At 46.1% G+C, this 20,615-nt stretch overlaps 1 protein-coding gene across 4 annotated transcripts in view; it reads right to left on the reverse strand.

The window, feature by feature from the left end:
* Window positions 1-269: 269 nt before the first annotated feature.
* SNX11 (sorting nexin 11) overlaps window positions 270-20,615 on the reverse strand; it is a 115,791-nt gene continuing 95,445 nt past the window's right edge. For all 4 annotated transcript variants that reach the window (XM_086924269.1, XM_086924270.1, XM_086924267.1 and 1 more), the window contains exon 7: window positions 270-1,165. In XM_086924269.1, the coding sequence (XP_086780395.1) occupies window positions 1,045-1,165 (121 nt within the window). In that variant the 3' untranslated portion in view covers window positions 270-1,044. The remainder of the gene's footprint in view (window positions 1,166-20,615) is intronic.

A 20,615-nucleotide genomic window follows, 5' to 3' on the forward strand; every position in this document is an offset into this window, starting at 1 on the left:
TTGTCTACGGTCAGCCAACACTCAAACATCAACAAACTGACATTTGCAGGAGCCTACAACAAAATAACGGGCAGACAGTTCCCCAAAGCAATGCATACTGCTGAAGCGAAATTAGAAAAATGCATCCTTTTTTTTAGGAACTCTGAAATTACTGCCCCCCCCCCCCCCCCCCCCCACTAGCCTACTCAGACGCTTTTCCAAAGTTTTCTGCAGCAATGAGAGTGCTACACAAATTCCCAATGATACAAGAAATCGCAAAGCGTAAAGTATTTTTTCTTTGTTGGGTCTGTTTTATTGATAAATTAAAGTGAACGGCAACAGCAACTATCAGGAGACCTCACACATTTAATAGAACCAGACAGGATACAGTAATGTCCAGTAACACGTATTGGTTGTGGAAAACATGCTGGCACAGCTTAGATTCACAGCATTACTGCACACCAGTGCTCTCCCATCTTATCTATAGCCTACTATGTCGAGCAGCAATATCAGGTTAAAACTTTACAACTGCAATAAAAAGTACTTCGGGTGGGGGGGGGGGTCAAGTCCAGACAGCTCAAGTGGGTGACAGTTGTGGAGATACAACAGAGGAAGCGTCCAAACGACCAACTCACTGCAGAATACTGCGATTTAAGAGAACTTCCCACTGTTTCTGGAACTACAACATGGAGATGACCAATTCCCCACCATCAAAAAGTGAACATACAGTGCAAATTACAGTATGCATCAGCACCTAGTCGAGCCCCAGAGAAGCAAGTCAAGGTGACTGTAAACAAACAAGCGAATGATCCGTTACAGCATTCCCACATGCTGGAGGGATCACAAGTCTACCTTCAAAGCAACAGTACGTTGCCAGGATCGCACAAGGAGCACAGAGCTCTCTCCAGGGACTTATCTCCGTCAGAATCATTGCAGGCAATCTGCGGAACAGAGAACTGACTTAGTTAGGTCACCTCGCACTGTGGTCCCACGCACAGGCAAATATCCTGCCCTCCAGCTTGCAAACAAAGCACACATCTCAAGCAGCTTCCTGTGCATTTCCTTCTAGGTCATGGTCAGCCATGGAGAAGATGAATGTGGGCTTTCCGGTTGGTCTTCTCCTATCTTGATGTCATATGGCTCCAGGTGGCAGCTTTTACAGGCAGCATCTCCAAGACCAAAACACCTATAAAAAGAGAAGTGATTTTTAGCAGCTGATCTCTGCAACAACCCTTTTAGCTGTACAAATAGTAGAGAGAATCATGTTGGCATGTCTCAATGCAGCCCTCAGAGGTTTATTTGCCAACGAAAGTGGAAAGGCGGCTTGCATTGCCTTTGACACCCTTCTGTTCCAAGTAAAGATGTTAAGTCTTGCTTTGGGGAGATGCTACTTTCAGCTGAATATAGCATGATCCCCTGGTGAACAGCTAGAGTTTTATGGCACCTTGTTAGTGGTATCACCCCACTCTCCCCACTGGTTTCTACCAACTTCTACCATTCATACAACGCCAATCTATTGAATGCCAATCTTACACAGAACACACCTTTGAAATCGGATCTATTCAGTTAGCCCTAATTACCTGCAATCCATCCCTCATATAAAACATATCGCTGATTAAACAGCGCCTACTAAACGCTCTGTCAAAATACCAACAACAAAATATTGTTCTGCAAAAAATACCAACTACCACAATATTGTGAAAGAACGTCCAAATTAGTAAGAGTTTGTGTGTATATTCACTGAAAAAACCCAAAGGTTACAGGGACGTTTTAGTTAAGAATTAGCATTTAAAAAACCTTAAAAATGTACACAAAAAACAAAGGTTACGGGGATGTTATACTTAGGTTCTCAATTTACATGTACAAAACCATAGAAATTCAGCTGTTAAGAGTTATTTCAAGTAACTATAACTTATGCCCTAAGGTAACTATAACTTGCAACCCAGCCATGCAGTTTTCGCATCAATAATTTTATCAATTTTTACCTTTTTTCTCCTTTCCCCCTTTAACATCTCCACTTCTCCCTTGTCCTATCTCGATCTACAGTCTCCCCAACCTCTCTTAAATCTTTGTCTTCTTTAACTTATGCCTCACTTTCTCCTTCATATCTATATTTTGTATTCACTTCTCCGATGTCCTTCCGCCTGTCCTCTCCAACATCCTTATTTCTGCCCACTTAACATCTTTTGCTTGTTATTTGTTTACACTCACATTTCTATTTGTTCCCTCTTATTTTCCTCCCCTTGCTACATTCCCCGTTTGTTTTTCCCCTTTCATCTGTTCATAATTTTTTATATAACCTACCTTCTCATATTCTTCTTCTCCCAACCACTTCACCATCATATCTCATCTTCCCTTTCCCTCCTGTTCTTTTTTCTTCTCGATATCTCCTTCCTCCCTCTCACCCCTTCTACCATTATTTTTGTCCATTAAACATTTTTCTTTATTTTCCCATTACTGCTCTCTTCATTCAGCCTTTCTCATCTTTGTTCTTCTTCGCTCTCTATTTTGCTGTTTGAATATGTTCTTTCCTTTGTATTCCTTAGTTTATTTTCTGACCCTCTCTACAACTTCTAGAAATTGTATGTGTGACACTGCCCAGTGCTATGTGATGGTACAGTTAATGGGTCTTGATATAGAGCAACAACTCATTCCTGAAGAGGTATCCGGGTACCCCACTGAGTCTGGACAGGGCAACCAGTTAAAATACCTAGGCTAGTTTTTAAAAGCCTTTGAAGACTGAACAAGATTGAATGTGAAGGGGAATCTTGTTCCAATGGTGGGCAAGGTAAGAAAAGGACCGGCCACCATATCTTGATGTATGAATACAGCGGGGCACAGTAGCAGTTTATCCTTAGATCTAAAGTTTCTGCTAGGGCAGTAGTAGGTAAGTTTCTCCTGTAAGTAAGATGGGCCTTGCTAACCAAAGATTTGTGAATGAGACAAGTTTGAACAAGGATCGTTTTCTTACTGTTTTGAACGACCTGCAAATTAAAGAGGAGTGACACATTGGCTGCTACCAGCAAGGCATTCCACTAGTCCAGACGACTCATAACGGCTTGAAATAGAGCTCTCATGGACCTTAATAGTAGAAACTTAAATACTTTAAGACAGGAGCAGAATGCCAAAGAAGACATCACAAGCAGACATAACTTGTTCCCTCATAGATAGGTTCTCGTCAACAAAAACACCAAGATTTGTAACTGCCGCCCTGGGCAGGGGCTGACTCTAACTCAGAAGGCCACCAGTCGTCTGACTAGTAGGCCTGTTTCTTATCAAAAAGCAAGATCTTGGTCTTGTCTCCGTTGAGCTGTAGACAATTCAGTGTAATCCATGCAGCAATTTTCCTCAACCAGTCCCTAAACCTATTTTTGACATTTTCCATGTTATCCTCAAAAGAGATGATGATTTGGGTGTTGCCTGCATAGGATATTGTTTCAAAGCCACATGGCTTAACTATCTGGGAAAGAGGCATCACACAGATGTTAAAAAGAGTGGGGCTCAAGGAAATCATTTGGGTCCTGTTATCCAAACAAATCTTTAAGCCAGTCTAGGGTCTTCCCTATCTCATAGAGTCTTTGAACCAAAATGGAATGAGAGACCGTGGACAAAGCAGTTGACAGGTTGAGTAGGACCAGCATCTAAAGATAGCATGATGGAATCAACTGCAGCCACCAGTGCTGTTTCCATGCTGTGGAAAGCTCCAAAGTCTTATTGTGAGGGGTCCGGTAGATGGTGTTCTTCTAAATAGGAGAGTTGTTTATTCATAAGAGCTTCTCAAACCTTGCCTAGAAAATCGAGAAGCGAACTGGGTAGTTGGTAGGCTCTTTAGGGTCAGCATTAGGAGTCTTTAAAATAGGTGAGGCCTGTGCAGATTTCCACTCCAGTGGCATTATAGCTGAGTTCAGTGAGACATTGAACAAAGATGTGATGGTGGGTGCAAGTCTGAAAGAGCAGCCACTATATGAGGGCTACAAGGATCAGAGGGTGATTCCGAATTAAGTTTGATCAGCTTCTCAGACGCTTGTTCATGTGTAAGAGGCTCAAACTTCTGAAGCAAGACTAGAGAATTTCAGGGACCGTGGTTCTTGGTAAATAGACCAGTAGGTGATAGAATTGCGTTGTGAAAGTTCTGATAAATGTTCACGATTTTCCCCTTAAAGTGGTCCACAAGAGTGTCACACATAGCTTGAGAAGCTGGGATGACAGGAAAGAGGCTTACTGGATTGATATAGCACCTTAGACAGTTCTTTAGAGAGTTTCCAACTTGGTCCATCCTGCTAATCGTGTACAGTCTACGTGGTTCTCTAATTTTCCTATTGTAGAACCCCAGGGCTAATTTTTATGGTTTTTGTCAGACGCAGATTTTGTGACTATGCCATCTCCTTTCCAGTCTTCTAAAGATAGTTTTTTTCTAATCTCAGTTCTCTTGAGTATCATGGAGTATGGTGTCTGAAGGCATTGGAAGAGCTCTGTTAAAAGGGGTAACTATCTCTAAAGCCTGAGAGAAAGAATTCTGGAACTCAGCTAAGGTAGAGTTTATGCCCTGAGAATATTTTATTTCAGGTGCTAATTTTGATGCAGTCCGGAGTTACTCGCTTCCAGGGACTCAAAGTTCTGCCTGGCCTCTTATAATTGTAGTAGACACCCTTACATCCTTAACAGCGAACTGAAAGCTGATAAAGTAATTATCAGTACATATTAAGGGCTGTGGTGGGGGGGCGGGGGATGCGAAAATGCAGTAAGTTAGTTAACACTAGGTCAAGGGGGTAGCCAGCTATATGAATAGGGCCAACTACTTTCTGGTGTAATCCTAACATTTTAAGATTATTGAGCATGTGAGATACCTCCATATCTGAGGCAATTTCAGCATGATAGTTAAAATCACCCACCAGAAGGAAATTGTCTGTGGCAAGTACATGTGGTGCTAGCTTTTCTATCAGCGTATGGCTAAAGTCCTTCTTAGAGTCGGGAGGGTGATAAAACTATCAAAAAAGTCACTATGAGTAGTCTCCATCTTAAAAGCACATAGCTCCAGCAAGTCAGAGAGAAAATCTATTAACTCAACTTTCAGGGAGTCCCTGAAAGTCAATATCCACTCAGCCTCCTAAGAAATGCGTTACTTACCTGTAACTGCAGTTATCCAGTATTGGTATCTTTCATAGATTCACAAGCCTGAATCCTTCCCCGTCGTCGGGATGGGAGTCCCCGGTACATAATAAAGTAATGTCCCATAAGACATATAGAGTAATAGGCCAAAGGCCCCACATTAGTAACATATCCATGTCCTTTTGTAAAAAGGACCAAACTCTAAAGAGCCAATCAGCTATCACCTCCCTCTAGAACCCTCCTGGAAGGAGCTCCTATCACTCAGATTTTCGTAAGCACCGTGCTAAGTAGGCGTACTACTGAGAGAATTAGATGAGTCCTTCCAGGGGAGGCGGGAGGGTTGCATGTGAATCTATGAAAGATACCAATACTGGATAACTGCAGTTACAGGTAAGTAACGCATTTCTTATCCAGTATTAGGGTAACTTTCATAGATTCACATGCCTGAATCAGCGTAGCAAGCAACGATAAGCACATTTCAGATGGTACAGCATATTCAAATTCACCAGTTAATAAAGTGTCAAAGTGACACAGAAAAGTATCAAATTGTAATCAAAAATACCATTAAGAAATACAATAGAGAAATGTGCGTATACAAGAAAGGATGTTGGGATGAAAAGAAGGCTCACCTCTATCGAAATAAATGACGAAGTACTGCTTGTCCAACTGCAGCATCCTTCATGAGTTCTGTATCCAAGCAGTAATGCTTGGTGAATGTATGCGGCGTCTTCCAAGTTGCTGCTCTGCAAATGTCTATGATGGGCACACCAGCGAAGAGCGCCATGGATGTAGACATCGCTCTAGTGGAATGGGCCGGTTCTTTAGAATGCAGGAGTTGCCCCGCCTGCTCGTGACAGAATGTAATAGCTGCAGAGATCCAGCGAGAGATACTTTGTTTAGGGAGTGGAAGACCTTTTCTAGGTCGACTGTAAGCCACAAATAGTTGGTTGGATTTGCGGAAGGTCTTTGTCTTCTCGATATAAAACTTTAGGCAGCATTTAAGATCCAGAGAATGCAGAGTTCTCTCTGCCATAGTGCGAGGATTTGGAAAGAAAGAGCGTAAGACTACAGGCTCGTTGAGATGGAAGTCCGACGGGACTTTTAGCACAAATTTGGTATTTGTTCATAATATCACCCTGTCTTGTTGGAATTGAAGGAAAGGATCTTGAATTGAAAAAGCCTGGAGCTCACTTATTCGTCTCGTTGAGGTAAGGGCGAGAAGGAGCGCTGTTTTCCAAAAGAGATACTTAAGATCAGCTCTGTGTATCAGCTCAAAGGGATGTTTCATGAGCTGAGCAAGAAATGTGTTGAGTTGCCAAGCAGGAGGTAAAATGTTCACAGGAGGAAAAGTCCTGAACAGACCTTTAAGAAACTGCTTGATCAATCTGTTAGACCAGAGAGAAGGGCCAGCAGAAGATTTTCTGTAATGGGAGATTGCCGCCAAGTGAACCCTGATGGAAGCATGAGCAAGACCTGAGTTCCCCAAATGGAGAAGGTAAGGCAATATTTGTACTGGAGAAGAAGAAAAAGGGTGTATTTTTTGTGGCTTACACCAAATGCAGAACCTTTTCCACTTTAAAGAGTATTTCTTGTTAGTATTGCCCGCTCGAGCCCAAGCCAGAACAGCTCTAAAATCTGGCGGAATGTCTAGATTCTGAAATTCCTTGAACTCAGGAGCCAAGCAGATAACCTGAGAGATGCCGGATCCGGATGCTGTACTTGCTGATGGTTCTTTGTCAGGAGAGAAGCGAATGCTTTCAACAGGATTGGTGTTTCCAAGGAGAGAAGGTGAAGCTCTGTGAACCAATGCTGTTGTGGCCAAGCTGGGGCTATCAGAATGAGTATGCAAGGCTCCGCTTTCAATTTCCTGAGAACTCTGGGAATCATTGGAAACAGTGGAAAAGCGTATGCAAAGGAGTTGCACCATGCGATCGAAAATGCATTCCCTAGAGATCCCTTCTGGGTATGCCAGCTTGCGAAGTGTTGGCATTTGGTGTTCTGCCTTGTAGCGAATAGATCTATGAGAGGAGAGCCCCATTGTGAGAATATTTGGTCGAGGGTCCACTAGTCCAATTCCCACTTGTGACACGTTGTCTGTTGCCTGCTCAGAGAATTGGCCAGAACGTTGTCTGTTCCTGGGACGTATTCTGCCTCGAAGGGAAATATTGTGCAGGATCAAACAGTTCCAGATTTTTTGCGTCTCGTGAGAGAGTGTTAGCGAGCGAGTCCCTCCCTGTTTGTTGAGATAGTGCATTGCTGTGGTATTGTCGTACGCACAAGCACTAGAGAATTCCTGATTCTTGGTAGGAAAGCTTGAAGGGCGAGGAAGACCGCTTGCAGTTAGAGGAGATTTATATGAAATTTTCTCTTGAAAGGGGACCACTTCCCACTTATCTGTAGTTCTTTGAGGAAAGCTCCCCAACCCTCCAGTGACGCGTCTGTTGTGATGATATGAGGAGAAGCTGGAAGCAAGAAAGTCAAGCCTTGAGAAAGATTCTGAGGACAAATCCACCACCGCAGAGCCTTGACCATTTGAGGGGTCATTCGTATGACATTGTCGAATGAACCTGTGCATTGGACCCATTGAGCTGAGAGCGCCTCTTGAAGAGGGCGCATGCGGAGACGACAGTGTGGAACCTGTAAAATGCATGATGATATCATTCCGAGCAGGGACTTGAAAAGGCAAACTGTTATGGACCTCTTGGAACTTATGAGAATAGCCAAAGAAAGAAGCCGGTCCTTTCTTTCGTGTGATGGAAACGCCTTCCTCTGGCTTGTGTCGAGGGTAGCGCCTAGGAAATGTATGCGCTGGGAAGGCAGGAGGACCGACTTGTCCTGATTGAGTGTGAGTCCCAAACGATCGAAAAGCTGTAGACAGGCGTTGGAAGACCTGGACGCGTCTTCTAGTGATGGTGCCTTGATTAGCCAGTCGTCCAAATATGGAAAAACTTGATGGTGTTGTTGCCTGAGATATGCAGCCCCTGGAGATAGGCATTTTGTAAAAATGCGTGGTGCAGATTTGAGCCCGAACGTTAGGACACGGAACTGAAAGTGTCTGCCCGCTACTGCAAACTTCAAGAACTTATTGTGATTCCGGTGAATAGGGATGTGAAAATAAGCATCCTGAAGATCCAGAGACACCATCTAGTCTTCCGCATCTAGAAGTTGTAGAACTTCCTGATTTGTCACCATACGAAACAACTGCCTTTTCAAGAATCTGTTGAGGAATCTTAGGTCTAAAACTGGTCTCCATTTTTTCTCCTTTTTCTGTAGAAGGAAAAAAACGGGAGTAAAATTGTCTTCCCCGTTGCGAAAAAAGGAACTCTTTCTGTAGCTCCCTTCTGGAGCATAAGTGAAATCTCCTGGAGTAGAATACGTAGATTTTTGTGAAGCATCAGTCGGGGAGGGGTTCATGGAGGAATTTGAATAAACTCCATTGAATGACTGAATTGAACCAATTGCAGAACCCAACGGTCCTTTGTATTTGTTTCTAATTTTTTAGAAAATGGGAAATTCTTCCTCCAACTTTTGAGGGCAGAGATGAAATGGAGACTGGATGAAGTTAATGGGTCATTGTCGTCGAGCAGCGCCTTTCTGTTGACCCTTGCCACGAAAGGAGGATTTAGGATAGGATGATTGCTGCTGCTGATGCTGTTGGTACTGTGGTCGATATTGTTGACCAGAAGAGAAGGACGACCGATTCTGGTAATCACCTCTAGAAGAGGAATACCCTCTCACTCTTGATCCACAAAAGGAAGTATTTTTGAATTGGAGGGTACCCAAAGCTCTGGCTGTGTCTGTATCCTTTTTTATACCTTGGAGAGGTTCATCAATATGCGGCCCGAAAAGAAGCTGGCCATCATAGGGCATATCCATGATTTTCGTTTGTATTTCAGGTCGAAATGAAGTTGCTTTCAACCAACCCTGGCGTCTTAATACTGCTTCGCCAGCCAGCTGTCGAAATCCAGTAAATGCGATATCCATCGCGCAATCTATTATCTCCCATCCCGAGCGTTCACCTTCAAGCAAGATATTTTTTGCTTCTTCTGGCAAGGCTGCCAGATACGGAGCTATGTCTGCCCATAACTGTCTATTATAACATCCTAACAGTGCCAAGGCATTGAACGCTCGTACTGTCAACGCGGACATTGAAGAAAAACACTTTCCGATGATATCAAGATTTCGGCCTTCCTTATCCGGGGAGCGGTTAGCGGGGCAGAAGGATTCTTTGATTTTCTTTGAGCGGCCTGCTTTATGACAGAGTCCTGTTTGGGATGTCTTATCAAGTAAGCTGGAGCAGTATCGGGCGCTCTGTATTTTTTATCCAGGCGAGGCAATACTGGGGGCACAGAGGAAGGGTTATGCATAATCTTCACACCCTGACCCCATAAGTATTCTATCAGGGGTATAGATCTGACCGAATTCTTGAAAGGCTCCTTAAAATCATACAAGAAGCAATCTTGTTGGTGTGAAGTCATGGGTATTTGAAAACGTTGAGCTGCTCTCTAAACTATGGAATCCCCCGATGTCGTCAGGTGGTGAGTCAGCCTGCGAGGGCACCGGAGAAGCAGGGCAGGGAATGACATAGTCGTCCCATTCATCATGGGTAGACTGGGAATCATGGAGTTCCCCCTCTTCATGCGGATCCTCCTCCTAATCAGGATGCGGCGAAACGACAGGCTCCGGCTGTAAATTCAAAGGTGGAGGCCTGTAGTCTTGGTGGTGGAGACACCGTTGGGGGTTGAGGTTTAGGTGATGTAGGAAACCTCTGTTTATAGTCTGTAATGAGATACTGTAGGTCTGAAACCAAGGATGCTGGTAGACAAACCATAGGCAGAGGAGGTGGCTGATATTCTTCCCTATAAGCTGTCTGATTCTCCTGATCTTGGTCCTCCTCATCTGAACTATCTTGGTACTTTACATTAAGTTCAGAGGGGCTTGTCGCTGTTTGAAACATACTGCCCTTGTCAGAATCCTCCTCTTCCAGAAGACAAGCTGGAGGCAGTGGTTGGACCCTACTTACAGTAGTCAGGGCCGGTGTCAACAAACGCTTCCTGATTTTTAGATGTACGTATGTACTTTTTAAATTTGAATCAGACGTTGTCGACGGTGTGGTTGTCGGCGGTGAGGCATCGATAGGTTTCATTGCCGATGGAGTTATCGTCGACACCGCTGCCGTTGACGATGGAGATTTCGTCTACGGTGTTGTCTTTGCCGACAGAGCCTTCGTCAACGATGGAGTGGAAGTCGACGGGACAGTCTTTGCCGTCGAGCTCGTCGACGGTTGCTTGGACGTCGAAGATGTCTTCTTTATCTTTATTGTCGACGACACAGTCTTACCGGCTATCGACGATGGAGTCGTCGTCGTGGATAATGAAGATGCCGCCACAGACATGGAGACAGTCGTCGTCGAGGAAGTCAAACATAAGGCCCTAGACACAGATCTTCTCGTAGCTGAAGCCACCGTCTACTATGTCGTCATCGACAGAGTGGAAGAAGGCTTCTTAAATGTGTTGTACAACTTCCTGAGAGGACACTTTCGGTGGTAGAGCCTTAGAATGTACCTCTGAAGATTTTTTATGTGTCTTCTTCTGAGGAGTCTGCGACGAAGGGCCTGGAGAAACTACCCTTGGTCTTTTCTGAGAGGATTTAGAGGATATGGAAGAGCCCTCCCTCTCCTCAGAAGACTCCAGTTGGTCTTTATCTTTAAGCCTCTGCAGCCAAATTAAGAGACGTCCCTCCCGATCTTTGAGGGTTTTAGTGGAAAAGGTACGACATACCTTGCAGTCTTTAGAAGAAAGGTGCGGGTAAAGGCAGTAGCGACAATCTTTATGCTGGTCATCTACATGAAGTCTCTTTTTTCCACATAAACCACAGGGCCTAAAAAGGCCTTTCTTAGGTGTCTCAGCCATGAAGAACCAAAGAACTTCAGTCAGACGATGAAAATATGAAGCAAGAAAACACTGGAAATCCAGAAGAGAAGTAAACTGAGCAGAGCTCAGAGGAGACTCCCTTAGCACAACGTGCAGTAGAAAATCTGAGGTACAGGAGCTCCTTCCAGGAGGGTTCTAGAGTTTGGTCCTTTTTACAAAAGGACATGGATGTGTTACTAATGGGGGCCTTTGGCCTATTTCTCTATATGTCTAATGGGACATTACTTTATTATGTACCGGGGACTCCCATCCCGACGACAGGGAATGATTTAGGCATGTGAATCTATGAAAGATACCCTAATACTGGATAACTTGAGTTCTCTACCAGTCTATATTATTCATGGAATGCCATTGGGATACCAGGAAAGGCAAAAGGGTGAAGCCAAGTTTATGTAATGAAACAGATGTCTGGTTGTTGGGAAGAAAGAAAATCCCATAGCTTGGACGTGCATTTAGGTATAGACCTCGCATTATAGTAAAGGCCTTTTAGAGTAGGTGGTTCGCTGGAGAATTCAGAGTATGAATCTTTAAGGGAGTCTTTAGGTTTAGAGGAAGTATTCTTTTCCCACAGCAAGGCTAAGTTGGGCCCTCCCTTCACACCAGATGCCAAAATCAACAGATTGGTAACAGAAGAAAAACCGCATTCAATACATGTGAACGAGCCCTCCAAACAAAGGGGGAATTTAGAGGTACAAAAAGAATTAGTGTCTCTATGTAATATTGCCAAGTCATTAAACTTATTAAGCTCATCATTGGAGTAGCAAATCATGGGTAAGAAACTTGCCTTTAGTGAGAGTTGCAGGGGGCTTGGTGACGTTCAGGCACAGATGGGTTTGCCTTTATTGAGCCCGCACAAGGCTTGCGATAAGTAAGGAGCCGATTCTGAAAGCTGCAAACACTGAATGGCCAACAGACCTAAAATGGTGGCTGCTGTAGTCCACTCAAAGTAGCAAATGTAATGCACTTTGCTCCCTCCGCACAAACTGTGTTGACTGGGGAGTTAATGGAAGAAGTAAAGTAAAATAGCCTGCAGTAAGCTCTAGTTTCGCCAGAAAGATATCTCCTGTGCCACCACCCCTACATAAAGTGATTCAGCATGCACCCAAGAGCATCAGAGTGAAAAAGCGCTCAAGTAAAAAAAAATATAAAAGTCAACAAAAACTGGTTAATAGTTAACCCGTTAACCGCAGCGGTAATTCTGCCGCGGTGCGGGCGTTTCCGTGCAAGGGTGGGGCCGCGTCGGCCATTGGCCGACGGCAGCACTGGGGAGGTAGTGCTGCCGTCGGCCAATGGCCGACGGCAGCAAGGAAAGGGTTAATGGTTAAATTAACAACACAGCTAAAATTCTGTAGTAATGCGAGATAATGAGATAATGAGGCCCTGTATAGTCCTATAATATCCTAGTTTTATAACACCCATAGTATGCTGGCAGGAGCTGACCTGCTTTATAACTAAATAACTGACATTTCAGTCATCAGATTGGAAAGACGCTCAGGTCATGACGAGCCCCATTACACAGCCTTTGAAATAGACTTGCTACGTTTTTAGGTCTCGCAGACGTAAAAAGCAGGCGAAGCCTGCTGTCTGCGAGACATCTTTTGTTGGCGTGTTCCGATGAATGTGAAGACAGGGGATGTGCACGAGCTTCCCATCGGCGATTTCACCTCGTGGGCGCGCACGCCCAGCCGGCGCAGTGCACATCCCCTGTTCTCAACATTCACCGCAAGTCAGCTTCTGGCCATCGCGCGCGTACACATACAGGCAAAGTCAGCTTGCGCACACACATTCTCCGCCCGCGCACACACACGCACCCCCCTCCCCCACCACTCACGGGGCTCACGCGCACAGACACACAAATCCCCCCCTCCACTCACCGTGCTCTTTTGTCCCGTCCCCTCGCTGAGCTCCTTTTCTCCGGCGCAACGAGCAACACCAGCCTTTTCCGGCACGTCACAGGCCCCGCCCATGTCACGGGCAAGGATGCCTGACTTCCTGGTTTCGCTCCCTTTCTTCACTCCAGCTCGCGCCGTGAGCTCGCCTCGCATCATCTACGCTTGCCGCTAAGAACGCTAAAAGCACTGCATTTGCCAATCTGTACAGCTAGGGGGCGTGCGGAAACACAGAGCGTGATTATTTTCCAGGGCCATCGCGCGAACAGACGTGATACAGAACGATAGAGGACGAAGACGCTTACTGGAAGTCAGCGTTTGAGACCCTTCGTTTCGGAATTGGTTGGGAAAGTGAACAAAACGGGCGTATTGCGGCCATTCAGCTTACTGAAGCCTCTATTTTTCTTAACTAACATATTTTTAATTATATGTATATTGATCGTTTCCCATTCCATCATGGCCGTCTTGTCAGGCTTAATTAGACTCCGTCTTTACGGTAGGCGGAATACGAAACTGAAGTCTGCGCAAGTGTGAGAGAGTGCCACCTACTGTAGCGCATGCGCTTAGATTGTATTTGTCTGAACCTGTACGCACGGGGAATGTTCCTGATAATTGGCGCTGCGAGTTGTCCTGTGTCCGGCTGACAACGAACGGGGTTACCAGGGTCTCCCTAGACAAAGATGTGAGTCTTCTGAGTCCAGGATTACTTTTTAGCAAGTGGTCTCTTTTGTGGCTCCTGAAAGTCTGTGATAGAAGAAGCTAACGTCTTTCGTGTTAGTTTTTGGCACTGGGACGTTAAGAGTTGATACTTTTTGTTACGAGAGGAGTATACCTTTGTTGATTTGTCATTTTTTTCCCCTGGCAAGTAAAACTCTTTAACTGGGAATAGGCGTTTCCGATAGAGGAACGTGATCTTGGAGATGTCTTTAGCTATTCTAAGGTGGGCTAATTTATTAGACAAACGCACGTTGGAAGATTTAAGCAAGCAGTTTTTCGGGGGAATTCTGAAGGCTGTACACGGCATGCACACACGGACACCACCACTGGCATGCACACACGGACACCACCACTGCCGTGCACACACGGACACCACCACTGCCATGCACACACAGACACCACCACTGGCATGCACACACAGACACCACCACTGGCATGCACACACGGACACCACCACTGGCATGCACACACGGACACCACCACTGCCATGCACACACGGACACCACCACTGCCATGCACACACGGACACCACCACTGCCATGCACACACTGACACCACTACTGCCATGCACACACGGACATCACCACTGCCATGCACACACGGACACCACCACTGGCATGCACACACGGACACCACCACTGGCATGCACACACAGACACCACCACTGGCATGCACACACATACACCACCACTGCCATGCACACACAGACACCACCACTGGCATGCACACACATACACCACCACTGCCATGCACACACAGACACCACCACTGGCATGCACACACGGACACCACCACTGGCATGCACACACGGACACCACCACTGCCATGCACACACAGACAGCACCACTGCCATGCACACACAGACACCACCACTGCCATGCAGACACCACCACATCACCACTTAGCACGACTCAGCACCATCACAACACCACTCAGCACCACCACAGCATCACTCAGCAGCACCACCACAGCATCACTCAGTAGCACCACTCTTCACCACCACAGCACCACTCTTCACCACTCAGCACCACCACAGCAACACTAAGCACCACCACAGCACCACTCAGCACCACCACAGCATCACTCAGCAGCACCACCACAGCATCACTCAGCATCACCACAGCACCACCACAGCACCACTCAGCACCACCACAGCAACACTAAGCACCACAACAGCATCACTTAGCACCACTCAGCACCACCACAGCATCACTTAGCACCACTCAGCACTACCACAGCACCACTCAGCTCAACCACAGCACCACTCAGCGCAACCACAGCATCACTCAGCGCAACCACAGCATCACTCAGCACAACCACAGCATCACTCAGCACAACCACAGCATCACTCAGCGCAACCAGAGCATCGCTCAGCGCAACCACAGCATCGCTCAGCGCAACCACAGCATCGCTCAGCGCAACCACAGCATCACTCAGCGAAACCACAGCATCACTCAGCGAAACCACAGCATCACTCAGCACAACCCATCATTACTGATTCAAATATGTTCTCTCAATGTTTCAAGCTTTATTACAAATGTCACAAAAAGATGTTAATATTTCACTTCTGTTCTTGGTTTTTCGTCACAATAAAATACACTGAACCTAATCTTCACAAAAGTTATTTACAAAAGTTTAGGCTATTGACTATAAATTAAAAACAATTTCATTTAAGTATTAATTATTTAAAAAAATGATAAGCCATTGTTATTTGTAATATCAATACATCTAAGTCACGTTAATACAAAACATGTTACATTACAAATGATATAGGTGTCACATTTGCGAAAGTTATAACTATTGGCATTGTAAATGACAAAGCTATTAATTTAGCTATTTTCAAAAACAAAACATAAATAAAAAAATTGTCGTTTACAAGACCAATAGCTCAAACTTTCCTAATGCGAGACCTATTGCATTGCAAATGCTTGTTGTGAATGCCATTGCCTTCCTGTGGCCAGTCCTCCTCTCCACAAGAGCTTGTCCCTTGAGACAATTGCAAGACAATCTCAGCAGGTGATCTCTTCATTAAATTACCCAAGTTGCAGGGCAGTCTGTGTCCTCCCCCGCCTCTCAGGGCCCTAGAGGGACAAGTCACCAGTAAAATCTATTCCCTGCTGTCATCGTCTGTCTGGCGTCAGTCTCATCATTGTGCCTCTCTCTCATTTTCACTTCTTAAACACCACCATTACTACTGGCCACATACAATCGGCTCACAACAGCTGCTCCTGATTTAATGAGGACATCACACCATAACTAACACATCGCAAACCCGACCTTCACACCTGGCCGATATGCACTGCAAAGGTTCTGACCATAACTAAAACACATACCCCAGAGAGCACCCTGTTGCTGCCTACACCCTCTAAACTCTGCGCTCCACTCACACAAGCTCACAAAATCCCCATAGAACAATACAACCAGAAACTATTGCTGAATATCAGCTCACCATATACAATAGCACCCACCTTCATACCTACATATGAGCAATAACACTGAAAAAGCAAACCCAACATCATAACTCTTCATTTCACCATACTTCACACCACCAAGTCTTCTCAATCCCTATGCAAATCACAATACTTTTCCTCATATCAAGTCTATCCATCAAATACCAATTGGCCCAACCACAACACTTCAAACTTCACCATGATGTGCACCCTAGAAGGCTCATCTGATACTTTATACCCAATCACTCCAACCTCAAGTAATGAAATTGTTTCTAACCTGTAGGAGTAGTTTTGCAGTATGAAGAATTTTCTGGATTCACAGGCTCTGCATTATTCCGCTGTCTAGTTGTTGGGTCCGGAATTCTCCTTTCTGTTAACACCTTTTCTCTTTTTAGGCAGCGCTGTCTCTTTGAGGCATGCTTTATTCAGAATATGGGATTTAAGCTCCACCTATGTTCCGCCCATGTTTTTAATTGGCTCCTTTGACTACATTTTGAAAATGCTTTCTATTCTTCAATCAATTAATCAACTAAGCATTTGTAAAGTGCACTACTTACCCGTGAGGGTCTCAAGGTGCTAAGAGGAGGGGGAATGCTGCTACTGTTCGAAGAGCCAGGTCTTGAGGAGTCTACTGAAGGTCAGTAGGTCGTTGGTCTGCCGTAGGCGGATAGGGAGTGTGTTCCACGTCTTGGCGGCGAGGTGGGAGAACGATCTGCCACCGGTGGTCGCTCCTTGGATAGTTAATGTCTTTAGTAGTCCCTCCTTAGTACCTCCTTTTCTCCTGTTGAACCCTCCCATAAAGACTGGCCCTGTTACATGTGTTGTTACTCAGGATCTGTTATTTACAGTTTGTGAGCATTATTTTGTTAATGTACTTTTTCTGAGCTGCTGTTGCAGACACAACATGTCTTTTTGCTTCCAGAAAGAATAGTCCACATGTTTTCCTGGCTGTGCGTGGAGCTTATTCTCCCTGTGCCACCCCCTACCACAACACTGCTTGCCCCCATCGCACTGCTTGTCAAGTTTAAGCACAATGTATTTTGTTAAGCTTTTATGCTTTGACTACCGAGTTTGATTTAAAATGGCACTGCTGCCTCTGCGGTGCAGCCGCAGTGCCCCACTGTCCCACCGACATGTTTAATGAGTGAATTGAACAGCCGATCACGACCATAGATCGTGCCTGCCCGCTCATTTTTCTGTCAGCTGCAGCCACATCAGCCTCGGCCCTGGGAGCCACTAGTTACAGCAGGCGCACACCCGAGAGCCTCAACCCCATTTTGCCAACAACATGCAGCTCTCTGAATGTTGTTTTGGCTCTGAATAGTTTCAAATCGAGGCTTGGCAAAGACTTTTTCTGTGTCCTGGAAGTGTTTTGCTTCGACTCTTAGCGCCAACCACAGACCTACAGGTTACAACTTACAAGCAGCGTTTTTCTCCTTATTATTCTGCTCGTTCTGGATGCATGGCGGGTATCCCACCAGATTCATGGCAGCCGCCCAACGTGGTGTTAGAAACCAGGTGAGATTAGCACCATCATCCTGCTTAACGTTATAAAATACCCATGAGTAAAATGATCAGGTTACTCCTGTTCTCTTGGACTCTATATGTCCTTACCCTGCATTTCCCTTTATATAATAGAGCATTCTTGTGGCCTTGATGACTGCAGAGTATCAATTTGCGAATGGTAATCCAGAATTTCTTTAGACTGTGTCCCATTTGAATGAAATAGGTCACGCATTACTGAAAGTTTGAGCAATTGGTGTTTCAAATAATAATGTTTGTTAAAACATTTTTTTTGTTTAAAAATATCCCAGTAGTAGCATAAGTAAAGGTGCAGTACCGTATGTGGCTAATATGTTGGCTGGTTACAACTCCACAGGGACACCTAGTAACAGTCTGTGTTACTGCACCCTTTTCTTACTTCATGGACTTTATTTTATTACTTATGCTAATGCTGGGATATTTTTTATGTTTAAAGTATTTTATTGAAAGGGTACACAGATAAAAAAGACATTCAAGCAATGACATTGTGCTGCAACCCCGGGAGCCCATCTTCAAGATAATGCTACATGTCCTGCAAGTGCAGTAGAGGCTGCGTGGGCTCCGTTTCCATCAACATCACATTAAATAACACCCTGAGGTAGAAATAAAGTCTCTGTGCCCTTCATCTTTTAAAGAAACAGTTCCCCCAACTCCCCCCACCCCCCCTTTCCCCCTACCCCCCTCCCAGTTCCCCCGTCCAGTGTCCTGTCTAGCTAAACCTTCTGAGCTCAGCCCACCCCACTATCCCCTATCTCTATCTAGCCTGTGGTCATTGAGCAGTGAAGTCCAGCGGAGGTGTCAATCTCAAGAGCCTCAAGTACCTCGGACAGGTCAGCTCCCTAAACTCGGTGGCCAGTAATGTTTGAAAGGGCTGCCACAACTCCTCAAATTGCTCTACTTCCCCGGCCATCATCAGTGATAATTTCTCCATGCCCAGGACATGCCACAATCTATGTAGCCAACCCGTGATGGATGGAACCGTGGTGGTCCGCCAATGTATTAGAATGTTCTGAATGGCGGAGCCCAGTGCTATAGCAATTTGTCTACCCCTGCGAGATTTCAGTGGATACATCAGCCCGTTAGGCAGGCCCAACAGGACGTATGCTGGGAAGCGGGGCAACTCTATCTCAAAGCGGGTGTCGATCTCATCTATCACCTCCTTCCAGTAAAGGCTCAACAACGGGCACTCCCACAGGACATGTGTCAGTGTACCAGGATGCCCACACTCTCGCCAACAGGTATTATTGATATGCCTATCCATCTCATGGAGAGGGGAACGTGGTAAGCTCGTGTGCATTGCTAGTAGTGTCCCACAACCTCAGCGGAACCTGCGTTACAAAAGACGCGTAGAGATTAGGAGGGCGATGAGCCCTACGCAGAAAGGGCACCTCTTGTAAAGGACGGCCTGCCACCGCCTGATCTTGGAATAACCAATGCTTGTCCGACTCCCATCGGCTCCATTCAACCAGGTATCGAAGCTGCGCCGCTTGAAAATATTTGCGTAAGTCTGGGACCCCTAGTCCCCCGGATTCCGGTGCCAACGTGGAGAGAACTCTCCTCATCCTAGGCTTGCGGCCTTGCCAAATAAAACGGGATAGGGTCGACTGTGTTTGCTGAAACCAGCCCTTAGGCGGTTGCAACGGCAGGGCCCGAAATAGATATAGTATCTGAGGGAGGACTGTCATTTTAACCGCTGCCACTCTCCCGAGCCACAATATCAATCCTTTGCTCCACCTCCCCAGTTCCTCCTTAATCTTTCCAGTCAAAGCCGTATAATTGGCTGTCACCATGGCCTGCAATGTAGGTGCCAACAGGATACCCAGGTACTGGACCTGGTGGGCCGACCAATGCATGGGGAAGAGACCCTGCAACTCCCGCCGTGTTGCAGGAGTCAGGGAGATGTCCAGTGCTGTCGATTTACCCATATTCATTTTGAATCCAGCCACCCGTGAGAAAGCCTCCAATTCGCCAATACACGCAGGCAGCGCACGCCTCGGCTCCTCCAAGGTCAGAATCACATCGTCCGCATAGAGGCTGACCGTATGAACATATCCCCCCATCCTCACTCCAGTTGCGTCCGGATTCTGCCGGAGTCTCTGGGCGAGTGGCTCCATATATATAGCGAAAAGGAGTGGGGACAGGGGGCAGCCCTGTCTGGTGCCTCGTTCAATGCCAAACCTTTGAGAGCCACAGCCAATCACCCGCACCACTGCCGACGGGAACCGGTAACAGTTAAAAACCAGGGTGCGAAATTTTTCACCTATGCCCATCCTTGTCATAACCCGTTCCAAATAGGGCCAGTGCACCCGGTCGAACGCCTTTTCAGCATCCACCGAAAGGAGCATTCTTTCTCCAGGAATCCGGGAGGCCTTCTCCAGAATATGTACTACCCTCTTGGTGTTATCCACCGTCTGTCTCCCAGGGACAAAGCCAGCCTGGTCCGACTCCACCAGGCCCGGTAAGTGAAGTGCTAGGCGTGCCGCCAGAATTCCCGTGTAAAGTTTTAAATCCACGTTCAAAAGGGAGATAGGGCGGTACGAGCTGCATTGGGTCCGGTCCTTCCCTGGTTTAGGTATAACCGAGATCGTGGCCTGTAGGAGATCCGGAGGGATTGCCCCCAGTTCGGAGAAGGAGTTAAACAATTTAGCTAGTATAGGGGCCTACGTCGCGCTGAACGTCCTATAGGAGAGCGCTGTGTAGCCATCCGGGCCAGGGGCTTTACCATGTTTAAGCCTGTAGATGGCAGCAATCACTTCCTCGACCCGTATCTCCCTTTCGAGATACTCCGTTTGAGATGTTTCTAGGGACGGGAGTGTGACTGAGTCCAGGTAGTCCTCCGACTCCTGCGCCATCAGACTCTCCCCGGTGTATAAGTCCGCGTAGAATCGGCGGAAGGCCTCAGCTATCTGATCATCCTCCGTGACCAGTCCGCCATTTCCCGCCGCAATCTCCCTCACCCGATGACGTTCATTGGCCACCCTGAGTTTGTTCGCCAA

Source organism: Lissotriton vulgaris, chromosome 5, assembly GCF_964263255.1.
Source record: "Lissotriton vulgaris chromosome 5, aLisVul1.2, whole genome shotgun sequence".
NCBI classification, from domain to species: Eukaryota; Metazoa; Chordata; class Amphibia; order Caudata; family Salamandridae; genus Lissotriton; species Lissotriton vulgaris.